Source organism: Leucopleurus acutus (assembly GCF_964270905.1).
Source record: "Leucopleurus acutus genome assembly, chromosome: 3".
NCBI lineage: Eukaryota > Metazoa > Chordata > Mammalia > Artiodactyla > Delphinidae > Leucopleurus > Leucopleurus acutus.
This window is the reverse complement of record NC_139145.1, coordinates 128,578,702-128,600,912: the sequence shown is the minus strand read 5'-3', so window position 1 is coordinate 128,600,912 and position 22,211 is coordinate 128,578,702. Positions and strand designations below refer to the sequence as shown.

The following is a 22,211-nucleotide window of genomic DNA, read 5'->3' as shown; positions in this document are numbered from 1 at the left end:
TTCACACATGAAAATTTTTGTTGCAGGCGCTTTCATAAAAATGGATGTTTAATTTGAATCACACATTCTAGAGAAAAGGAAATCATTTCCTTGTTTTACTGTGTCAAAATGAAAAAGCTGCCAAATTTTGTTCACGTAAAATCTTTGAAACTTTGGTGATTTAAAAGTAACTCTTTCATGTACCACAATGTTCATTGCAGCTCTATTTACAATAGTCAGGATATGGAAGCAACCTAAGTGTCCATCGACAGATGAATGGATAAAGAAGATGTGGCACATATATACAATGGAATATCACTCAGCCATAAAAAGAAACAAAATTGAGTTATTTGTAGTGAGGCGGATGGACCTAGAGTCTGTCATACAGAGTGAAGTAAGTCAGAAAGAGAGAAACAAATACCGTACGTTAACACATATATATGTAATCTAAAAAAAAGAAAAAAAAAGGTTCTGAAGAATGTAAGGGGAGGACAGGAATAAAGACACAGATGTAGAGAATGGACTTGAGGACATGGGGATGGGAAGGGTAAGCTGGGACGAAGTGAGAGTGGCATGGACTTATATACACTACCAAATGTAAAATAGATAGCTAGTGGGAAGCAGCTGCATAGCACAGGGAGATCAGCTCCGTGCTTTGTGACCACCTAGAGAGGTGGCATAGGGAGGGTGGGAGGGAGACGCAAGAGGGAGGGGATATTGGGATATATGTATAGCTGATTCACTTTGTTGTAAAGCAGAAACTAACACACCATTGTAAAGCAATTATACTCCAATAAAGATGTTAAAAATTTTAAAAAAAGTAACTCTTAAGGGAACAGAAATGTGCTTTCTTAATCTTTGAATCCTAGCCACTTTGAAACCTAGCACAGTGCCCAACTTGTACAATATCCGTTAAACTGAATACAAAGAGTAATACACACTTTTTTTTTTTAAAGAATTGTGATCTTCCTCAGGGTTAAAATGTTTATATCAAAACTAACTAGATATTAAAAGGGAGAAAGTTTTCAATATGTTAAAAAACAACATATGTACAAACCTGCTACCAAACAGTGCTTGGTGGCAACTGGAGACATATGATGACTATAAACTGTTTCTTCAAAATTAAATACATCTGCAATCTGATAATCAAAAGACATTTAAAATAAGTGTAAGTTCTAATTACAATCACAAAAGCAACAAATTTTCTATTTGCTTATTTTCACAGTTAGCAATTTTTTAATTGACTGTTAGCAATTTATTTATTTTTCTTTAATAAATCTCAGAAATCAAGACAAGACAACCACTTGGTTCACCATCTTCCCTTCCGCTCCATTCTGAGGGACTTCAGCATCTACACAGATGATCTAGCCAGTACTCTGCCTCCCAGTGCCATACAACCTCAGCTACCACACCCAGGACATTCTCATCACCTAGAACTGCTTCTCCTTTGAAATCACCTATTTCAGTTATATATGACCAAATTTTATATCGTTCCAGGTCCCCCCCGCCCAGCTACCTACAAGACACCCCAATAAAGCCCAGAAGTCCTATCAGTTCCTTTCTTCACTTCTTTTCCTTCTTCAGCTTGGATTCCAAGTTTCAATGCTTCAACTGCCAATATCTTTTATGTTATCATTGCATTTGTCAAGACCTCAACCTGACTCCAAATGTCTGCCTTCCGTGTACCTATATCCAGGTTTAACTACACCAGAGGTCAGCAAACTTCTGTAAAGGGTCAGATTGCAGGCTTTGAGAACCAACTACTCATTTCTGTCACTGTAGTGTCAAAGTGGCCATAGACAATAAATGAGCATGTCTGTGTTACAGTAACACTTTTTTTTTTTTTTTTTTTTTTACAAAAAGAGTCCATGAGAAGCCTTGGCCCAGAGCCTAGACTTGGCCTATGGGCTGCAGTTAGTTGACCTCTGCCCTATCCAGGTGAAGAAAATCTTATAATAGAGAAGACTAGTATCACTATAAAAGATCATTCATCTCAACTGGGCTTTAGTACTGACTGCCGGTCCTACAATTTCAATAGCGTTGTCTACAATATTTGCAGCTATTTCAAACCTTCGCCACTCTCCACAAAAATCGCCCCTTCATCACTACAGGTGATCTGATCTTTCATTCCAAAGAGAAAATAGGAGCCATTCAATGAGAATTTCCTTATTGTCTTAACAACAAACTTATAAACACATTTGCTTCCGCTTATCTTTTTTCCTTCTTCATTCCTGTTATCATGAAAAAAATGATCCTTCCTCTTATTTAATTTCCCCACCTGTGTTCAGATCACTTTCAGCACTGTCAGAAATCTCACCCTATACATTATTGCCTCTATCTCCCGAGTATGTATAACTGCTCTCTCCCTACTGGCTCGTTCCCATCAGCACTAAAACATGTTCAAGTCTCTTTCATTGTAACAGCACTCCCCTCCCCAAGACAAAAAAACAAAATCCTTTTCACCCAAATTCCTCCTAATTAATCTTCTTCCTCCCCCTTTAAATCCAAATTTTGGCTGTCTCTAATTTCTTATCTCTTATGTATTTCTCAACTTACTGCAAACTTATTTTTTATCTCCACTACTCCCACTCTCACCACCCTGCCAATACCACTGATAACCTTCTATCACCAAATGTCTTTATCTTACCTAATCTGTCAGTAGCATTCAACACAGCTGACTATTCTACCTTCGTTAAGACAATCTCTTCCACTGGCTTCCATTATATCACATACTCCTGATTTCCCTCTTATTCTCTCTGGCTAGGCCTTTTCATTGTCTTCTGCAGGCTTTGTTGTTCCTTCTCCTGTCCTTATAATCTTCCTCAAGGTTTAGACTCCTCTCTTCAACTGCCACCTATATCCTAGTGATTCACAAATCTATATTTTCAGTTTAGACCACACTCCCAAATTCCACCTAGGTATAGCTCAATTCCTGGATTATCTCCACTTGGCTCTACACCTTAAAGTTAAATAGAGAAGACTCTAGAGAAGACATTCCTCTAAGCCACAACATATGCTCAAGCTATTAAAACATGCTCATGGAAAACTGAGATGAAGGTATGAAAAGTACCTAATATATATATTAATAGGAAAAACTAATGATGGGAGTAGACGATGGAGAAAATAATAGCAGAGAACATAATAGCAGAGGCACAATTGTTTCTTACTGAATGCTTTCAAATTTATTATTAAAAATAAAATACTGTCAGGCTTCCCTGGTGGCACAGTGGTTGAGAGTCTGCCTGCCGATGCAGGGGACACGAGTTCCTGCCCCGGTCCGGGAGGATCCCACATGCCGTGGAGCAGCTGGGCCCGTGAGCCATGGCCGCTGAGCCTGAGCGTCCGGAGCCTGTGCTCCGCAACGGGAGAGGCCACAACAGTGAGAGGCCCACGTACCGCAAATAAATAAATAAATAAATAAAATAAAATACTGTCATACCTTTATTTCAAACAGAATTATGAACTCATGGAATACTGTTTTAAGTTAGCAAAACATTTACGTTTTAAAGAAAATTTAAATCCAAGATGTCAGTTTTAATAGAAGTCAATGTTAAGGAAAGAAAATGTAAATGTATGGCTTATTAATTTTTAATTAATTAAATTAAAAAATTTTAATTAAAAGTCATACTTTTAAATGAAGCGTAACATACAGAAAAGTACACAAAAATCATAAGTGTACAGCTCAATTAATTTTCACGAAGTGAATTTTCACAAAGTAATGACCACCCCTATTGAAAAACAGAACATTACAAACATTACAAATACCCCAGAAGGCTCCTTAGAACCCCCCCTTACAAATCTCACCAAGAAAGATAACCATCATACAGGCCTCTATCATCATTAGATTAGTTTTGTCTATTTTTGAACCTCTTATAAGGGGAATTATATATTAGGCACTCTAGTTTTTGGTTATTTTATCTAATATTATATAAGATTCATACTTTTTGTTAATACAGAAGTGTTCCCTTGTCATTGTAGGAGAGTGCTCTGATGTAAAATTTGCCAGATTTCATTTGGCTGCTAATGGACATTTGAGTTGTTTCCAGTTCTTGGTTATCATCAACAGTGCTGCTATGAACATTCTTACAAATATCCTTTAGTACACATATGCATGCATTTATATACCCAAAAGTGTAACTGCTGGGTCAGAGGATATGCACATATTTGGCTTCAGTCAATACCAAATATCTGTACCAATTTGTGATCTCAACAGCAACATATGTAATGTGTGATGATGTTATCATCAACCTCTTTTAAGTTTGGCCATTCTGGAGGGTACAGAGAGGTTGATGATGTTATCATCAACCTCTTTTAAGTTTGGCCATTCTGGAGGGTACAGAGAGGTATCTCATTATGTATTTAAATAACACATCCAGGTGCACAATTAATAAAGTTGAACACTTTTATTTATTGGTTATTTGGATATCCTCTTTCTTGAAGTGCCTATTCAAGTGTTTTGCCTATTTTTCTATAGGACTGTTTTAATTTTTGTTGACTATATAATCTGTACATCAGTCCTTTTTCAAACATATGCATATGTCAGATATATCATCCCATTCCATGGCTTACCTTTACACTTTTGTAATAGTGTTTTTTGATGACTAGAGATTCCTAATTCTAATGTAGCTCAATTTATCTATCTCTGCCTTTTTGGTTTGTAGTTTTTGTGTCTTTAACTGTCATAAGCCATAAACACATTTTCTTTTTTCATCTTTAAGCTGTATCATTTTATCTTTCACATTTATATACTTGTAATCCACCTGAAATTGACTTTTGTGTCTGGTGTGAGGTAAGGGTCAAAACTAGTTTTTAAATATGGATACCTAGTTCATCCAGGACCATTTATGGAAAAGGTTATCTTTTCCCCAATTCACTGCAGTGTTATTTTTATCATAAACCACATCATTATACAGCTATGGGTGTGTTTCATGATTCTCTATCCTGTTCCCCTGTGTGTGTTTGTTTTCACTTGTACCAATATCACACTGCCTTGATTAGTGTAATTAACTTATGGTAAAGTCTTGGTTACAGGTAGTGAAGTCCTCAAGCTTCATTCTTCTTCAAGAGCACCTTGTCCCTCTGCATTTCCATATGTATTATACATTAGAATTACCTAGTCAATTTCCACAAAAGAATTCTGCAAAGGTTTTGATCAGAAATGCACTGATTCTATAGATCATACTGGGTAAAATCATTATAATATTAAGCCTTCTAATTCTTTTCTTTCTTCTTCTTTTTAGAATTGAGGCATAGTTGATATACAATAACAAAGTGATTCACAGTTTTTAAAGGCTACATTCCATTTATGGTTATTATAAAATATTTGTCATATTTCCTGTGTTGTAATATATATTCTTGTACCTTTCTCATTTTATACATAGTAGTTCGTACCTCTTAATCCCCTATGCCTATCTTGCCCCTCCCTCTTTCCCTCTCCTCACTGTGGTAACCATTAGTTTGTTCTCTATAACTGTGAGTCTGTTTCTTTTTTGTTATATTCACTAGCTTGTTGTACTTTTTAGATTCCACATATAAGTGATATCATACAGTGTTTGTCTTTCTCTGTATGACATTTCACTTAGTATAATACCCTCCATGTCCATGCATTTGATGCAAATGGCAAAATTTCATTCTTTTTTATGACTGAGTAGTATTCCATTGTATACACCGCATCTCCGTTATCCATTCATCTGTTGATGGGCAGTTGGGTTGCTTCCATATCTTGGCAATTATAAATAATGCTGCTATGAACATTGGGATACAAGTATCATTCTGAATTAGTGCTTTTGTTTTTTTCAGATAAATACCCACGAGTGGAACTGCTGGGTCATATGGTAGTTCTATTTTCAGTTTTTTGAGAAACCTCCATAATGTTTTCCTCAGTAGCTGCACCAATTTACATTCCCACCAACAGCACCCAAGGGTTCTCTTTTCTCCACATCCTCACCAACATTTGTTATTTGTGGTCTTTTTGATGATAACCATTCTGACAGGTGTGAGGTGATATCTCATTGTGGTTTTAATTTGCATTTCTCTGATGATTAAAGATGTTGAGCATCTTTTCATGTGCCTGTTGGCCAGCTGTATGTCTTCTTTGGAAAAATGTCTATTCAGGTCTTCTAACCATCTTTTAATTAGGCTTGTTTTTTTGATGTTCAGGTGTATGAATTGTCTATATATGTGAATATTAACCCCTTATCAGTTATATCATTTGCAAACATTTTCTCCCATTCTGTAGTTTGCCTTTTTATTTTGTTTATGGCTTTCTTTGCTGTGCAAAAGCTTTAAGTTTAATTAAGTCCCATTTGTTTATATTTGCTCTTATTGCTTTGCTTTAGGAGATAGATGCAAAAAAAAATTTAGTATGATTTATATCGAGAGTGCGCTGAATGTTCTGCTTTCTTTTAGTTTAATGGTTTCCAGCCTTACGTTAAGGTCTTTGATCCATTTTGAGTTTATTTTTGTATATGGTGTTAGAGAATGTTTTAATTTCATTCCTTTACATGTGGCTGTCCAGTTTTCCCAGCACCAGTTATTGAAGAGACTCTCCTTTCTTTTCCTTTATTTGGCCATGCCACAGAGCTTGTGTGATCTTAGTTCCCCGAGCAGGAATTGAACCTGGGCCCTCGGCAGTGAGAGTGCAGAGTCTTAATCACTGGATCACTAGGGAATTGCCAAGACTGTCTTTCCTGCATTGTATACTCTTGCCTCCTTTGTCGTAGATTAATTGACCATAAGTGCATGAGTTTATTTCTGGGCTCTCCATTCTGTTTCACTGATCTATGTATCTGTTTTTATGCCAGTACCATACTGTTTTGATTACTGTAGCTTTGTAGTATAGTCTGAAGTCAGCAAGCGTGATTCATCTAGCTCTGTTCTTTCTGAAGATTGTTTTGGCTATTCAGGGTCTTTCACGTTTCCATACAAATTTTAAAATTATTTGTTCTAGTTCTGTGAAAAATGCCCTCGGTATTTTGACAGGGATTGCAATGAATCTGTAGATTGCTTTTGGTTGTATGTTCATTTTCACAATGTTAATTCTTCCAATCCATATACACGGTATATATTTCCATCTGTTTGTGTGTTCTCCAATTTCTTTCATCAGTGTCTTATAGTTTTCTGAGTACAGTTCTTTAACTTAAGTAGGTTTATTCCCAGGTATTTTAATTTTTGATGCGTTTATAAATGGAATTGTTCCTTAATTACTCTTTCAGAAAATTCATTGTTAGTGTACAGAAATGCAACAGGTTTCTGTATATTAATTTTGTTTCTGGCAACTTTATTGGAATTCATTGATGAGCTCTAGTAGTTTTCTGGTGGTGTCTTTAGGATTTTCTAATGTATAGTATCGTGTCATCTGCAAACAGTGACAGTTTTACTACTTCTTTTCCAATTTGCATTCCTTCTATTTCTTTTTCTTCTCTGATTGCCATGCCTAGGACTTCCAAAACTATGTTGAATAAAAGTGGTGAGAGTGTGAATGTGACATATCCCACCATTTATTTAGGTTTTAATTTCTCTCAATAATATTCTATAGTTTTCTGTGTAGTGTTGAGTGGTCCTGTACACTTTTTAATTCCTTACTAGGTATATGATGACTTGTGCTGCAATTATAAACTATATTACTCTTGAAATTTCATTTTATAATTCTTTGTGCCTGGAATTCAGATACAGCTGACCTTATATTCAGCAATTTTGCTGAATTTTCTTATACTATAATTTGGCTAAAGTTTCCTTTGGATTTTCCATGTTTGTAATCATGTAATCTGTAAATGCCAGTTTAAGGAATTTCCCGTTTATTCCTACTATGTTAGGAATTTTAAAAAAATCACGAATGGGTATTGACTTATATTAAGAAGTATTAAATATTTTCCTCAATAAAATGGGTATAGAGAGAATGTACCTCAACATAATAAAGGCCATATATGACAAGCTCATAGCTAACATCATACTCAACAGTTAAAAGCTGAAAGCTTTTCCTCTAAGATCAGGGAGAAGAGAAGGATGCCCACCCTTGCCAATTTTATTCAACACAGTGCTGGAACTCCTAGCCAGAGCAATTAAGCAAGAAAAAGAAATAACAGGCATCCAAACTGGAATGGAAAAAGTAAACCTGTCTCTATCTGCCCATGAAATGATATTATACATATAAAACCTTAAAGACTTCACCAAAAAACTGTTAGAATAAACAAATTCAGTAAAGCTGCAGGATTCAAACTGTTAAAAAAAATCAGTTGCATTTCTATACACTAATGATGAACTATCAGAAGGAGAAATTAAGAAAACAATCTCATTTATAACTGCAGCATAAAGAATAAAATACCTAGAAATAAATTTAACTAGGGAGGTAAAAGGTGTACACTGAAAACTATAAGAAACTGATGAAAGAAGCTGAAGACACAAATAAATGAAAAGATATTCCATACCAGTTGACTGAAAGAACTAACAATGTTAATATGTCCACAGCACCCAAAACAATCTATAAATTCAGTGCAATTTCTACCAAATTCTCAATGGCATTTTTCTAGAAATAGGAAACAATAATCTGAAAATTTGTATGGAACCACAAAAGACCCCGAATTGCTAAACCAATCTTGAGAAAGAAGAACAAAGCTGGAGGCATCACACTTTCTGATTTCAGACTATACAGCAGTCCCCTTCTTATCTGTATTTCACTTTCCTCTGTTTCAGTTATCTGAGGTCAACTGTGGTCTGAAAATATTAAATGGAAAATTACAGAAGTAAATAATTCATAAGTTTTAAATAATACACTGTTCTGAGGAGCATGATGAAAGTTTGCTTGTCCCACGTGGATGTGAATCATCCCTTTGTTCTGTGTATCCATATCATATATGCTACCCACACATGAGTATAGGAAAAAATATAGTATATACAGGGTTGGTATATACTATAACCACGGTAATTTGATAGTATCCGTGGTTTCAGGCACTCAGTGGGGGTCTTGGAATGTATCCCACATGGATAAGGGGGGACCACTGCATTACAAAGCTATAGTAATCAAAACATTATGGTACTGGCATAAAAACAGACACACAGATCAATGGACCAGAAAAGACAGTCCAGAAATAAAGCCAGGCATGTATGGTCAATTAATTTATGACAAAGGAACTAAGAATGTACAATGGGGAAAGGATAGTCTCTTCAATAATGATGCTGGGAAAACTGAACAACCATACGCAAAAGAATGAAACTGGACCACTATCTTACACCATGCACGTAAATTAACTCAGAATGGACTAAAAACTTGAATGTAAGACCTGAAATCATAAAACTCCTGGAAGAAAACATTGACAGTGGTCTTGGTGAAGACTGTTTGGATTTGATACCACAATCAAAGGCAACAAAAGCAAAATTAAACAAATGGAACTACAGCAAATTAAAAACCTGCTGCACAGCAAAGGAAACCATAAACAATATGAAAAAGCAACCTAAAGAGTGGGAGAAAATATTTGAAAATCATGATAAAGGGTTAATATCCAAAATATATAAAGAACTCATACAACTCAGTAGCAAAAAACCCAAACAATCCAAATAAAAAATGGGCAGAGGACATGAATAGACATTTTTCCAAAAATATAAGAATGGCCAAAATGAATATGAAAAGGTGTTCAATATCACTAATCATCAGGAAAATGCAAATCAAAACCACAATGAGATATCACCTCACATCTGTTAAAATGTCTATTATCAAAAAGAGATAAGTGTTGGTGAGGATATGGAGAAAAGGAAACCCTTGTAACTGGTAGTGGGAATGTAAATTGGTGCAGCCATCATGAAAGACAATATGGGGTTCCTCAAAGAATTTAAAATAGAACCATATGATACAGCAATCCCACTTCTGTGTATATATCTGAAGGAAATAAAATCAATGTCTCTCTCAAAGAGATAGCTGCACCTTCATGTTTTTTGCAGCATTATTTATAATAGCCAAGTCATGGAAACAACCTAAGTGTTCATCAACGCATGCAGGGATAAAGAAGATCACACACACACACATACACACACACAGGAATATTATTCAGCCATGAGAAAGAATGAAATCCTGTCATTTGTGACCATGGACAAACCTTGAGGGCATTATATTAAGTGAAGTCAGGCAGACAAGGACAAATACTGTATAATATCACTTATATGTGGAATCTTAAAAAGCCAAACTGATAGAAACAGTGAATAAAGTGATTACTGGGGCTGGGGGGTGGGAGAAATAGAATGATGTTGGTTAAAGAGTATAAACTTCCATTTATAAGATGAATAAGAGAAGGGAGAAGTTTCATAGGGAAGGGGACCTGACGCAGGGAACATAACACATAACATGTGTTTAGAAGGCAAAAGGAGATCAATTTAGTGGCAGTACATCATTTAGGTTGAAAAGAGGTAGAAGCTAAGGTTGAGAAAGTGGGAAGTGAGGTTATGGAGAACTTAGAATGCCAGGCTGAATTTAGACAATGGAGTCACTAGAGGTTTCGTGTTGAGACAGGATGAAACTGCTTGATTCTGATTAATTCTGGGGTAAACTTGCTGTGGAAATGTGGAAGAAAAATAATGCAGAGAAACCAGTTAGGAGTTTTTAGGAGTAGTCTAGATGTACAGTGATGGTGAGGGAAATAGGAAAGGGAAATCTGAGAGTTTGAAGGAAGAATTGCTAAGATTTGAGGACTAAATGGATGTGAGGAGCCATCATGTTCACTTCAGTTTGGAACATGTTAAGTTTGAGAAGATGACATTACATTTAAGTAAGAGAGGTTCTGGGCTTCCCTGGTGGTGCAGTGGTTGAGGGTCTGCCTGCTGATGCAGGGGACACGGGTTCGTGCCCCGGTCCGGGAAGATCCCACATGCCGCGGAGCGGCTGGGCCCATGAGCCATGGCCGCTGACCCTGCGCGTCCGGAGCCTGTGCTCTGCAACGGGAGAGGCTGCAGCAGTGAGAGGCCCACGTACCGCAAAAAAAAAAAAAAAAAAAAAAAGAGAGGTTCTGAAGACAGGTGGAGACATATGGGACTAGAGCTCAGGGAAAAAATTAGCATGGGAAAGAAATATAAATTTGATCAAATATAAAAACTATTATCTACTGTCTACCTTTACTAAGCTATAATGTTAATAACTTTCTTTTCCTTTAAGTCTTTTGGCCAATAGGAGATAAATCCAATTTTCTTCCCTACACCACTAGACCATAGTAGTTTTTGAATAATAAAACAAATAATAATAATAGCTAATGGTTTTTGAGCACTTACTATATGCTAGGCACTGTTCCAGGTACTTTACATATATTGACCTATTTAATCCTCACAACCATTCTATAAGGTACAATCATTACCCTCTTTACAGATAAATACAAAGAGGTTCAGACAAATATCACACAGACAGTCAGCAGCAGAACCAAGATATGAACTCAAGCACTCTAGGTCTCCTTAACTGCTATACTAATTTCACATATACTATATGACATCTTAGCAAATAATCACACTAAAATGGTTTAGGATTAAGTTCTCATTTATCGCACAGAGCAACTTGGAAAAGTTTTTAATGTACTTACTTGTAACGTATTTGTATCCCATACTTTCAGAGTTTTATCAAATGAGCTTGATGTGAACATGCCAGTGTCATGAGGATACCACTGTACAGTCTCCACACTATATTTGTGAACATCAGGATGGCTTCTACAAAACAGTAATCAAAATTTAGAGATAATTGATTTATTTGAGTTTCAAAACTGATACTATATTCACGAGTAGCAGTCTCAGGAACGATGATATGAATGGCCAAACCTAGATCACATGCCATGTCCTAGCTGTCTAGAGAAAGAGAATATCTAGGCATCTCTAGTTTTAAGCTTTCACAGTATGATGTGGAGGGCTGCTTCCTACTAAGGCTCATAAAATGAGAGACTTCTGATTTCAATACTATATCCTGGAGGGATCAGCCAGCCACACTGGACTGCTTCATGGAGACAGTGATTTTTCCTTACTGGAAGAGACACCTATTCTGGTTTTGGATTTGCTTTTCCTGGCCATCATTTTCTCAACACCACCATTCTTAGAATTGTTGCCTCACATACTTCCATGGTGTCCCACACAGTATTGCTTCTGATTAAGAACCCTACTTATACAACAAAAGAATGCAACTGGTAGATGCCCATGAGATTCACTACTCTTATGTAACACATCACCCATAGAATCATGATCTGTTGAAGACTCAGTTATGACATCAGTTACAATATAGCACCTTGTGATGATGATGTGCTATCCTGAAGGATGCAGTATATGCTCTGAACCAGTGATCAACACAGTATGTGTCCTTTACTGAATCTTAATTGAAAGACACTGGCTGTTTAGGAACACTTAAGAGACAATGGTGGGACATTTGAACACCAACTGTATACTTAATATCAGGAATTATTATAGATGTGAGATAGTGGTAGTGGGGTTATGCTTATAAAACACCTTTTACCTTTTAGAGATACAAATAATTATGAATGAAACGATATCCTTCTGAGATCTGCTTCAAAATAATCCTCAGAGTAGCTGGGTAGGTTGGGGTAAAGATGAAACAAGACTGGTTATGACTGATAGCTGCTGAAGCTGGGTGATCGGTACACAGTTCATTATACTACTCTCTATTTTCATGTACGTTAGAAATTTTCAATAAGATAAAAGTAAACAGAAGACTACTGCAACCCTATGCAGATAGGACCATCATGAGTTCTGATTCCTTAAGGTGAAGGTCTGGATCACAATACAGAATAAAGGGCCTTGACACATGTGGTGCTACCTGAAGACCTCAAGCTGGCCTTGAGACAGCTGCAAAAAAGGACTGTAGTACCTATTCATATTTCCTTACTTTCTATGTCATGTATATACGTATATATTTTAACTAATTTCCTCTTTCTTTCCTCTTTTTCTTACCTCCGTTATTTTATATAGGTTAACTATACAATTGAGCCCACAGGTTGCATAATCCTGATATAAGATCACGTAAAACCAGTGGAAAAACAGACATTATCCTGAACTGGAGATGGATGTGGTAAATAAACAGACTTAGGGTCATAGCTCTTTGGGGAAGGGGATAATTATATTTTTTTGTCAAATAATGGATACTTGCATTAGGTCAGGCTGAAACTTTTTTAAAAGGAAGGGTAGGTATGGGAAGAAAGGTATATACTGATATTGGACAGCCAAATGGGTGGACTGTAGTGGACATGCGCCCTTTTCTTGGCTGAACATCCAAACTTCCTTTTGGGGGGAAATTCCCTTCGTTTTGTTGAAAAGGCAGGGCCTTGCCTCTTGTTACATAAAGCAAGGGGCTCCAGATATTCTCTTCCCCTTGCTCTTGGCAGTGGGGGCATGAACATGTGTCCTGGGCTTCATCAATCCTGCCTGGGACTCTAAAACTCCAGCTAGTAATGCAAACCAAGGATAGTTAGCAATTATTCATAGCTGTAGAGTTGAGAATCTGTGTTTGTGACATGTAGCAGAACCCAAACTAAATTGTTCCTGTGGTGTGACCTTGACTGTGTTCTCTTGTCCTAGTTTCTCTTGCTTTTCTGCTCATTTTCTACATTTGATTCTTCCACCTTCCTGCCATTATGTGAGATATTAAATTTCTTTCCAATAAATTTCTGCTTAAGATAAACAGAACTGATTTCTATTTGTTCCTAAGGATCTACACAGAGATTTTCCAGTTTTAAATAAATCTTTAATGTAGTGATCACAAATAAAAGCTCATTTATATTTTAGATTTAAAAATAGGACAAAATATTGTATTATTCTCCTACTATGTATGATCTGTCATTCTCATTCACATTTAATAAAAATTTGGGTACAGGAATCTTTTTGGTGCTCAGAACAAACACATTAAGTAAAGCAAAAATAAATATCAGGAAACAGTCTAAGCCACATTAACTTAGTAACAATTTTTATTGAAATTACTTTTTAAAGTTAGATTATAAAGTCTTTGAATGTAAAATGCTATTTTAACTCATTTTGTAAAGATGCTTACTATATGCCCATTTACCAAAGTCATGGTTTTGAAGTTAAGAATTTGAATCTAAGAAGAAAGTCATAATAAAGTAAGATTGATATCCTAAGCATTTACTTGACATCACACACCAGAAAAGCAAATCATAGCCACTCATGGAATAACATTACATAGCAGGTGGTATATATAAAAATATTATTTTAACAGTGTTAAAATGATAGCTAAGATAAAATAAGACAAAGATGAATTTAATTAATGACTGTCTTACACTTTAGAATTTAGATTTTTTGTTTGTTTGTTTGGTGGGAGTGGAGGGAATATAAAATGGTGTAAGCCTCTTAGGAACCAAGTTCCAAAGTACTTGAAGTGGTATCTTGTTTTGTACCAAATGTACCTATAATTATATTGTTTCCTATTTATATGATGGCTTTACAATTTTTAATATGCTTTTTAAAAGACAGTATTTCATTTAAGTCTTACAGAAAACTTACAAGAATAATAGGGCAAGTATAATTATCTCTAAGACAAAATAGTTTTGTCAGAGGCTCAGAGAAATAGTTTCCTTAAATCCGTATTTCCAAAGTGAAGCACCAGAGCCAAGAAACATTCGTAAATCTCCTCACAAATATTCCATGAACTTATGCATCTATCTAGTGCTTTGGGAACAGCTTTAATACAGAGTGGTTGCTGATATGAATGTTCAGGAAGTTTTTCCTCTTGAAAACATTTTTTCGACACCTATTCTCTCTGTTAATTCAAGGTCTCCTCAAAATCAGATCAAATACAGGAAATGAAAAAGAATTAAGTGATGATTATGAACAAATTAAAACAAAATCACAAAACACTTTATTAAAAACTTAAAAATAATTCTCACAAGATTGGAAAGCCAGTAAATAGTCAAAAAATTCAAGACAAAGAGAAGTATGTTAAGTTAGGCAGCGTTGAGTATATAGAGAGGTAAGAAAGGGGTGTGTATGTGTGTGTGTGATTGTTAGTATATTTATGGCTTCTAGCTGTTAATCTTTTTGTTCTATTAATGATAGTTGAAAAATCTAATTTGTGTTTATATTTAGCTGGAAAGACTCAAATGAGTCTTATGCTAAGTAGTCTAAGAACTAAAATTAGTTACTGAGGTGTGCTATGTAGGTGGAGAACAAAAAGAACATAACCAAAAGTTTTTTTCATGTTTTGCATTTGATGCAAAAAATACTCAAATGTTTATAAATTCATGAATTACATTTTTAATACACACCTGCCAATGGAACACACTGCTTTACATGTGTAATAAGGTTGTCTGCTGGAGTTCTCAAGATCATAAAGCACCATCACACCATCTGAACCACCTGATAACATGCTAATAATAAAAAAAGTTCACATTATCATTTTATATAGTTCATTTATGACCAAGTATTTCTGAAAATTACTGACCTACAAACTCAAATTTATTATGCCCATAAATACAGAGTAAATCTTCATTAGTATAGGCTGAAATAAACTAAAATTTTTAATCTAGTATTTGTGGAAGAATGAGTATAGAATGATTCAATCTGTGATCAGTTAAAATTTACCTTCATGATTCCAAAAAGAAAGGACAGTAGAAACAAGATGGCAAAAGATACTTCTTATTTAAGGAAGTGAAATATTACAAAGTCATTTTAAATGGCCTAGTTATAAATGGAATCAAACAGACCAGTTATTACTGATGCTAGCTATATGACCCTGGGCAAGTTACTTCACCTAAGGTTTTTCCTTTGTGAAAAGTGGGACATTTTCACCTAAATCATAAAGTTGATACAAAGATAAGTCATATGCAAAGGGCTTTTATACTGCCTGGCAAAAAATAGGGGATCCATAAGTGTTAGATTTCTTCCCTCCATTATGAATGCGTTTACTCAACTCATTCAATTTTGAGCTTCTGCAATATGCTAGGCGTTATGCCAATTCAACTATGAATAAGACAGGCATGATTCCTGACGCCCCAGTTTACAATCTAATAGGGAAAACACATAGATTTGTGAATTTAATTTATATATCTATATATGTAAATATTTATGCATCTACATAAAGTATTGCTATTTGTTAATATTACTGCTCACCATCAATTCTGGTGCTGTCTCTATTCATTCTTGTTCTGATTTTATTCTCTGGTAGATTCTTAAGAAAGGCCTAATGAGAACAATACTCCCTGAATTCTTGTATGTTACTAATAATTAGTCCCTTTGTACTTGAAAATTAGTCTGGTTGGATATAAAATCCTTGACTCACATTTTATTTCCTTGAACATCTTAGAAAAGAAACTTCATTTCTTTGAGCAAAAAGCTCAAAATCAAAGTCTGGTTACAATATGATTCTCTTTCCCTTATATGTAGTTTCAGATTTTATTCATTCTAGGAATGTTTCCTTGGAATATAGTTTTAGTCTTTATTCCATTCTTTTCCTTTGGGTTTCTTCTCTGGAAACTCCTATTATATGTATGTTAGATCTTCTTTGCCTATCTTCTACATACATCTGTATCTCAAAAACTTTTCCTTTCTCCATTTCTTTTTGATTTTTAAATGTTTCCTCATATTTTATTTGCTTGTGTTCTTTATGCTTTAGTCTTCATTTCTGAAACTTTCTTTTCTAATTTTTTCTTGAGTTTGATCATCTCATTTTTCAGTTTTTCTAATTCCTACTTATGTTACTCTTTCATACACTGTATCTTTTTTTTTTTTTTTTTTTTTTTTTTGCGGTGCGCGGGCCTCTCACTGTTGTGGCCTCTCCCATTGCGGAGCACAGGCTCCGGACGCGCAGGCTCAGCGGCCATGGCTTAGGGACCCAGCCAGTCCGCAGCATGTGGGATCTTCCTGGACCAGGGCACGAACCCATGTCCCCTGCATCAGCAGGCGGACTCCCAACCACTGCGCCACCAGGGAAGCCCATACACTGTATCTTTTAAAAATGACTTTTAGGGACTTCCCTGGCAGTCCAGTGGTTAAGACTCTGTGCTTCCACTGCAGGAGCCACAGGTGTGATCCCTGATTGGGGAACTAAGATCCCACATGTCACATGGTGCAGCCAAAAAAATAAAGAAAATAAAAAATAGAAATGACTTTCAGCTAGTTTTAAAATATTAGGTAGAGTTATCTATTTTGTGGGCATATCTTTCTGGCACAACTACACTGTCTAAAGGAACATTATTCTATTTATTCTCTTTGTTCTTAAAATAATTTTGTATGGGCTTTGATCTTAATCCTATTCTTTTGCTCATTTTTATGTAAAATTAATTTTCTTAAACTTTTAAAAGGGAGGCTTCGTTTATAACAATATTTAAAATTTATATCTCTAGAACATCCCCCTCCTCTTCTTTTTCAAATAAGACGCTCAAAATATGGCAGCTAACTTTCAGAGATTTCCTGATTCTATTCACCACCCCAATTTTTATCTGATCCATCTTTTTCCCTTGTTTCTTTCTATTGTCCCTGTACTGCTCACTTTGGATTCTATTCCAAACAGTTTCTCCTCAACGTAGGGTTCTCTCCATTAGGACATCTTTAGGTGATTAGCTGGAGAGATTATAGGGCCTACAGTACTCTAGCCCCTTTGGGTCTTACTGTGAATCCCTTGAACAACTAGAGTACACAATCCTTTCCCAGTTTCAATGTTGTAGTCAAATTGGCTTGCTGAGCTTTCAACTAACTGTCAGTTATTTTGAGTTATCAGGTCTATTAGATGCCCCAGTGGTTTTTATTGCCTCCCCTGGTATAGATGCTGATACCACACTGATTTTGTAGTTATCAGTGTTTTGCTCCCATTCATCCATATTTTGTGGTTTGTGGAGATATTTGATCACTTATATTTGTTATGAGTGTTGTACATTGGTTTTTTATTTTGCCATCTTTAGTTTCTTTGCTATTTATAGTACAACATAAAGAGCTTGTGTCAGAAATGAACACACTTCTTTCTTCACTGAGATAGTCTTGCTACAAAAAAAAATATAGCTTATCTAAACTGTGTGCTTAGTGACTTGTACCACATTCTGGTACAAGTGCCTTATCTAGTTGTGAACCAGATACAAAGGGTTCATGAACTAGCAGCATGTCCAAGAAGCACTGATTTATAGACTTGTTTTAAGAAAAATTCAATATCAATTTGTAGGACAATTAGGTTAATTTAACAGTACTTCTTCAAAGTTCTTTGCTCAAATAGTTCTAAATCTAATTGATAATGGGGCAGTAAAGAAATACAGCAAGTAATGCCATGCTGAAGGTTTTTTTTTAATACTCAGTGTTAGCTTCATTACAAAATTTTGTGGTTCAGTTACTCATTGTGTATATAGAGAAATCTTTGTAAATTTTAACAACTACAGCTTTTGTTTTGGTTGATAACATGTTGCAGCTTGTTTGAACACAGTTTTGAGTTACATGTGTACCATAACAATTCCAAAAACATTTTCTGCATATTTGTACTTTGTGAAATACTGTTTTTTTACCATGGCATTGCATGTATTATCAATGTAAAAACAATTGTTTTCAAAGCTGGACTTTTAGACTTAATTTAAATTGTATTTACAATAACATAAGATGTTTCATCTTTGCTAGAATGACTTCCAAAAGCTTTCCTTTGATTACATTAATTGGGTGAAAAAAATTGAACATTATTGTAATTAACTGACTTCGTAGTTGAAGTATCTGATGGCAATGATGTTACCTAACTCTACGGTTATTACCCTGCTAATAAAGTGAACACAGTAAAAGACAGGACTTGACGTTTTTATGTGGACAAGAAAACTCAGTACCAAAGACGCATGGAATCAACTCAGAAGAATTTAGAAGACATAAAAGAAAATTCAAGCTTCATAGGATGATATACAAATGTACTTTATGTAGTTGCACTTGTTAAAATGTTTTCAGATAGACTTCTTCAATTAAGTCCTAACTTTGGAAATAAATGCTTCTTTACAAGATTTATGTATTCTAGTTTTCATTCTGGTTTTCCGTGGTATCACTACAGCTCTCACAGTGGTTGGTAAATATTAAGTATTTTGAGCAAGTTACATGTGAATTGATTTTTCTGAGAAAAAGAAGACCTATATTTAATTTTCCATTAAACATTCATTTTGATTTTTATTTCTCTTTTCTGCCAAAAGGGTTTAATGTAAAATATAAGTCTTAGCAAACAATGAAATAAATAGTTGTAGATTTTTACTATGAAAAAGGGGGAAAAGGGGGAAACCACTGTAGTGAGAATCTTGACTTTTCTGTATATGCTCTGCGAAGACTCCTCAGTCTGTTATTTCTCACACCTATTTAATGCACATGTAATCTATAACTTCCCACATTTCTCACTAACTCTCCCAACTGGTAGCCTACTGGATTCATGTACTTTACAGGTCAAACAACTGATCACTACCCCAAATGACTGGCTGGAGTATTGAACATTTTTTTCTACCAGCACCTAAGACCAAAAGAAATCAGCTATCCCTTGATGCTCACGTCTGGATTATTTTATAAGCAAATGTCCCACACCTGTCCTTAATTGGGAGGTGTTATATTGAGCCTGGAAAAGGTCAGGAGGAAGAAAAGAATTATCACAGGTCATCTTTTAGATTTAACCATGTGTTAAAGTGAGCATTCGTTCACTGTACATGTTTCTCATATACTATTAGGTGAGACCATGACAGAGGCTGGAAATAAAAAACAGATTTCTATTAAACCTACTCTGGCTTATTTTAATGTAAATAATAATACTTCATTATAATATAAAAATTTGGGGGCAAATGCTAAACAGAACATGGTAAGACAAACTTTTCTTTAGTTACTTTTACACTTGTCTTAATTATAGACCACATGAAGGGTTTTGAACTTTCTTGTAAAAGTAATGTGGGGTAGATGAGTTTTAAGTGGGGGAGATGGCACATTTTTCTATGCACTTCAGCTGTTGTATGGAAAATGGATTGAAAGGAGTAAAAGTATAGGTGATAATGCTTTTGATTAACAACAGTGGTAGCAACCATTTACAGTATGCCATGTCCTATGCTAATCATGTGATACATATTATCTCAATTAATCTTCACAACAAACTTGTTAGATTTTGTTCTTACATTGTGTAGCTAAGGGAACTGTGAATTAGAAAGGTTAGATAAATTGCTCAAGGCCACATAGCTGATGAATATGAAGCCAGGAGGAACTCAAACACAAGTCTGGTGTGCTTCAAACTTAATTTTCCAAAATATACTTCTGCTTTTTATATTTGTTTTCCCAGCAGACTCCTTGAGAGTAACAACTCTGTTTTGAAATAGCAGCTAAAGACATACCTCAGCACTTACACACTCTCTGCATCCAAAAAAGTTCAGTATTCGTTGATTTAACAATGAATATATTTATATTAAAGTAGTTTGGAAATGTTTATTTGGCAACATTGCATAGGTTCAATGTTCTGTATTTATTTGAAATTAATAATGCCAGATTTAAAATGCTACAAATTTAGAATTTTTATTAATTTTTATGAAACTTCAGAAAATTAATCTGAAAGCAAGATTTTACTGGATCTCACTTAGGAACAAAAATGATTATATAATAAACTTACTATCTCCCTTCAACAGGGTCAATGTCAAGGGTGTTAACTCCACTGCCATGGATCCTTTCAACATCTCTGTCTTTGTTTAACTCCAGTCCCAAAACCCTGCAAAACATAAAAATTAAAAGGAGGAAAAGGAAAAATAAAGTTAAACAATAAGAAAGTAATTTAACATTAAAATGTCCTTATTTCACCAAAATTACATGGAGTCAAAAATCACAAGTAATGCTTAAATCTCCTAACATACATCCAAAGGTATTTATAGATTATTAAAGACCTTATACAAATTTTTAAAATAACAAGAGTACTAACAGTTACATGTAAAGAATTTCTCCTGAAGCATTGTCTTATCTCTTATTTAAAGGGTGTATTTTATTAATTTTTAATTTAGATAGCTAGAAACTGAAACAAATTTTCATGAACAAAAAGTTAAATTCTGATAACTGAAACTTAGTTGAGGACATCTAGTGGACAAAAGTTTAAATTACAGTTTAAAAAAAATTCCCGTTTCTTAAGCCTTATAGAAATATAAAACGAGCATGTTCAACTCAACAATTAAGCACATTTACATAAATCAAATTAAATATAAATAAAAATGATTAACAAGTACTCTCACAAATTAAGACGAATGAAATTTCTGATATTCAATACCTGTAAACCATCATTATCCTGGTGAGGACGTTAAGATTAAATGAGTTGAAACATAAAAAGTGCTCATAACAATGCTCAGCATATAGGAAGTGCCTAGTGAGTGTTAACTATTAGAAGTTGTCTCAATCTTTTGGATGTCAAAAAGCATTTACATTAATTTAACCAAATGATCTCTAAATTCATTATTGATCAAAATAATGTTAATTTAAATAAGATATTTCCCCCAGTTTTACTGAGAAATAAATGAATACATATCATTGTATAAGTTTAAGGTATACAGCATGATGGCTTAATTTACTTATATTGTGAAATGATTACTACAAGGGGTTCAGCTAACATCTATCACCTCATATAGATACAACAAAAAGAAAAAAAATTTTTTCTCCTTGTGATGAGAATTCTTAGGATTTACTAACAACTTTCCTATATATCATACATCAGTGTTAACTATAGTCAATATGTTGTACATTACATCCCTAGTACTTATTTATCTTATAACTGGAATTTTGTACATTTTGACCTCTTTCCTCCAACTCCTCCTGCTCCCACCCCCTCCCTCTGGTAACCACAAGTCTGATCTCTTTTTCTATGAGTGTTTTCTTTTCTTTTAAGAGTCCACATATTTAAGTGAAATCATATAGTATTTGTCTTTCTCTGTCAGACTTACTTCCTTTAGCATAATGCCTTCAAGGTCCACCCATGTAGTTGCAAATGGTAGGATTTCCTCACTTTTTGTAGCTAAATAATATTCATTCCATTGTAAATATATACCACAACTTCTTTATCCATTCATTCATATGTGACCACTTAGGTTTCCTTGTCATGGCTATTGTAAATAATGCTGCTATGAACATGGAGGTGCAGATATCTTTGTGAGTTATCGTTTTCATTTCGTTTGGATATATTCCCAGAAATGAAACTGCTAGATCATGTAGTAGTTCTATTTTTAATTTTTTGAGGATCCTCCATTCTGGTTTTCCTCCTCATGTAGTAGTTCTATTTTTAATTTTTTGAGGATCCTCCATTCTGG

At 34.8% G+C, this 22,211-nt stretch overlaps 1 protein-coding gene across 2 annotated transcripts in view; it reads right to left on the bottom strand.

Annotated features, from left to right (window-relative positions):
• The window catches only part of ERCC8 (ERCC excision repair 8, CSA ubiquitin ligase complex subunit), a 58,376-nt gene that overhangs the window by 23,678 nt on the left and 12,487 nt on the right, over positions 1-22,211 (bottom strand). The window contains exons 2-5 of one of the 2 annotated variants that reach the window (XM_082837014.1): positions 20,540-20,635; positions 15,225-15,326; positions 11,532-11,655; positions 1,037-1,118 (exon numbers count right to left, since the gene is read on the bottom strand). In XM_082837014.1, the coding sequence (XP_082693140.1) occupies positions 1,037-1,118; positions 11,532-11,655; positions 15,225-15,326; positions 20,540-20,635 (404 nt within the window). Of the gene's footprint in view, positions 1-1,036; positions 1,119-11,531; positions 11,656-15,224; positions 15,327-20,539; positions 20,636-22,211 lie in introns of those variants that run through there. The other variant, XM_082837015.1, reaches the window with a different exon arrangement.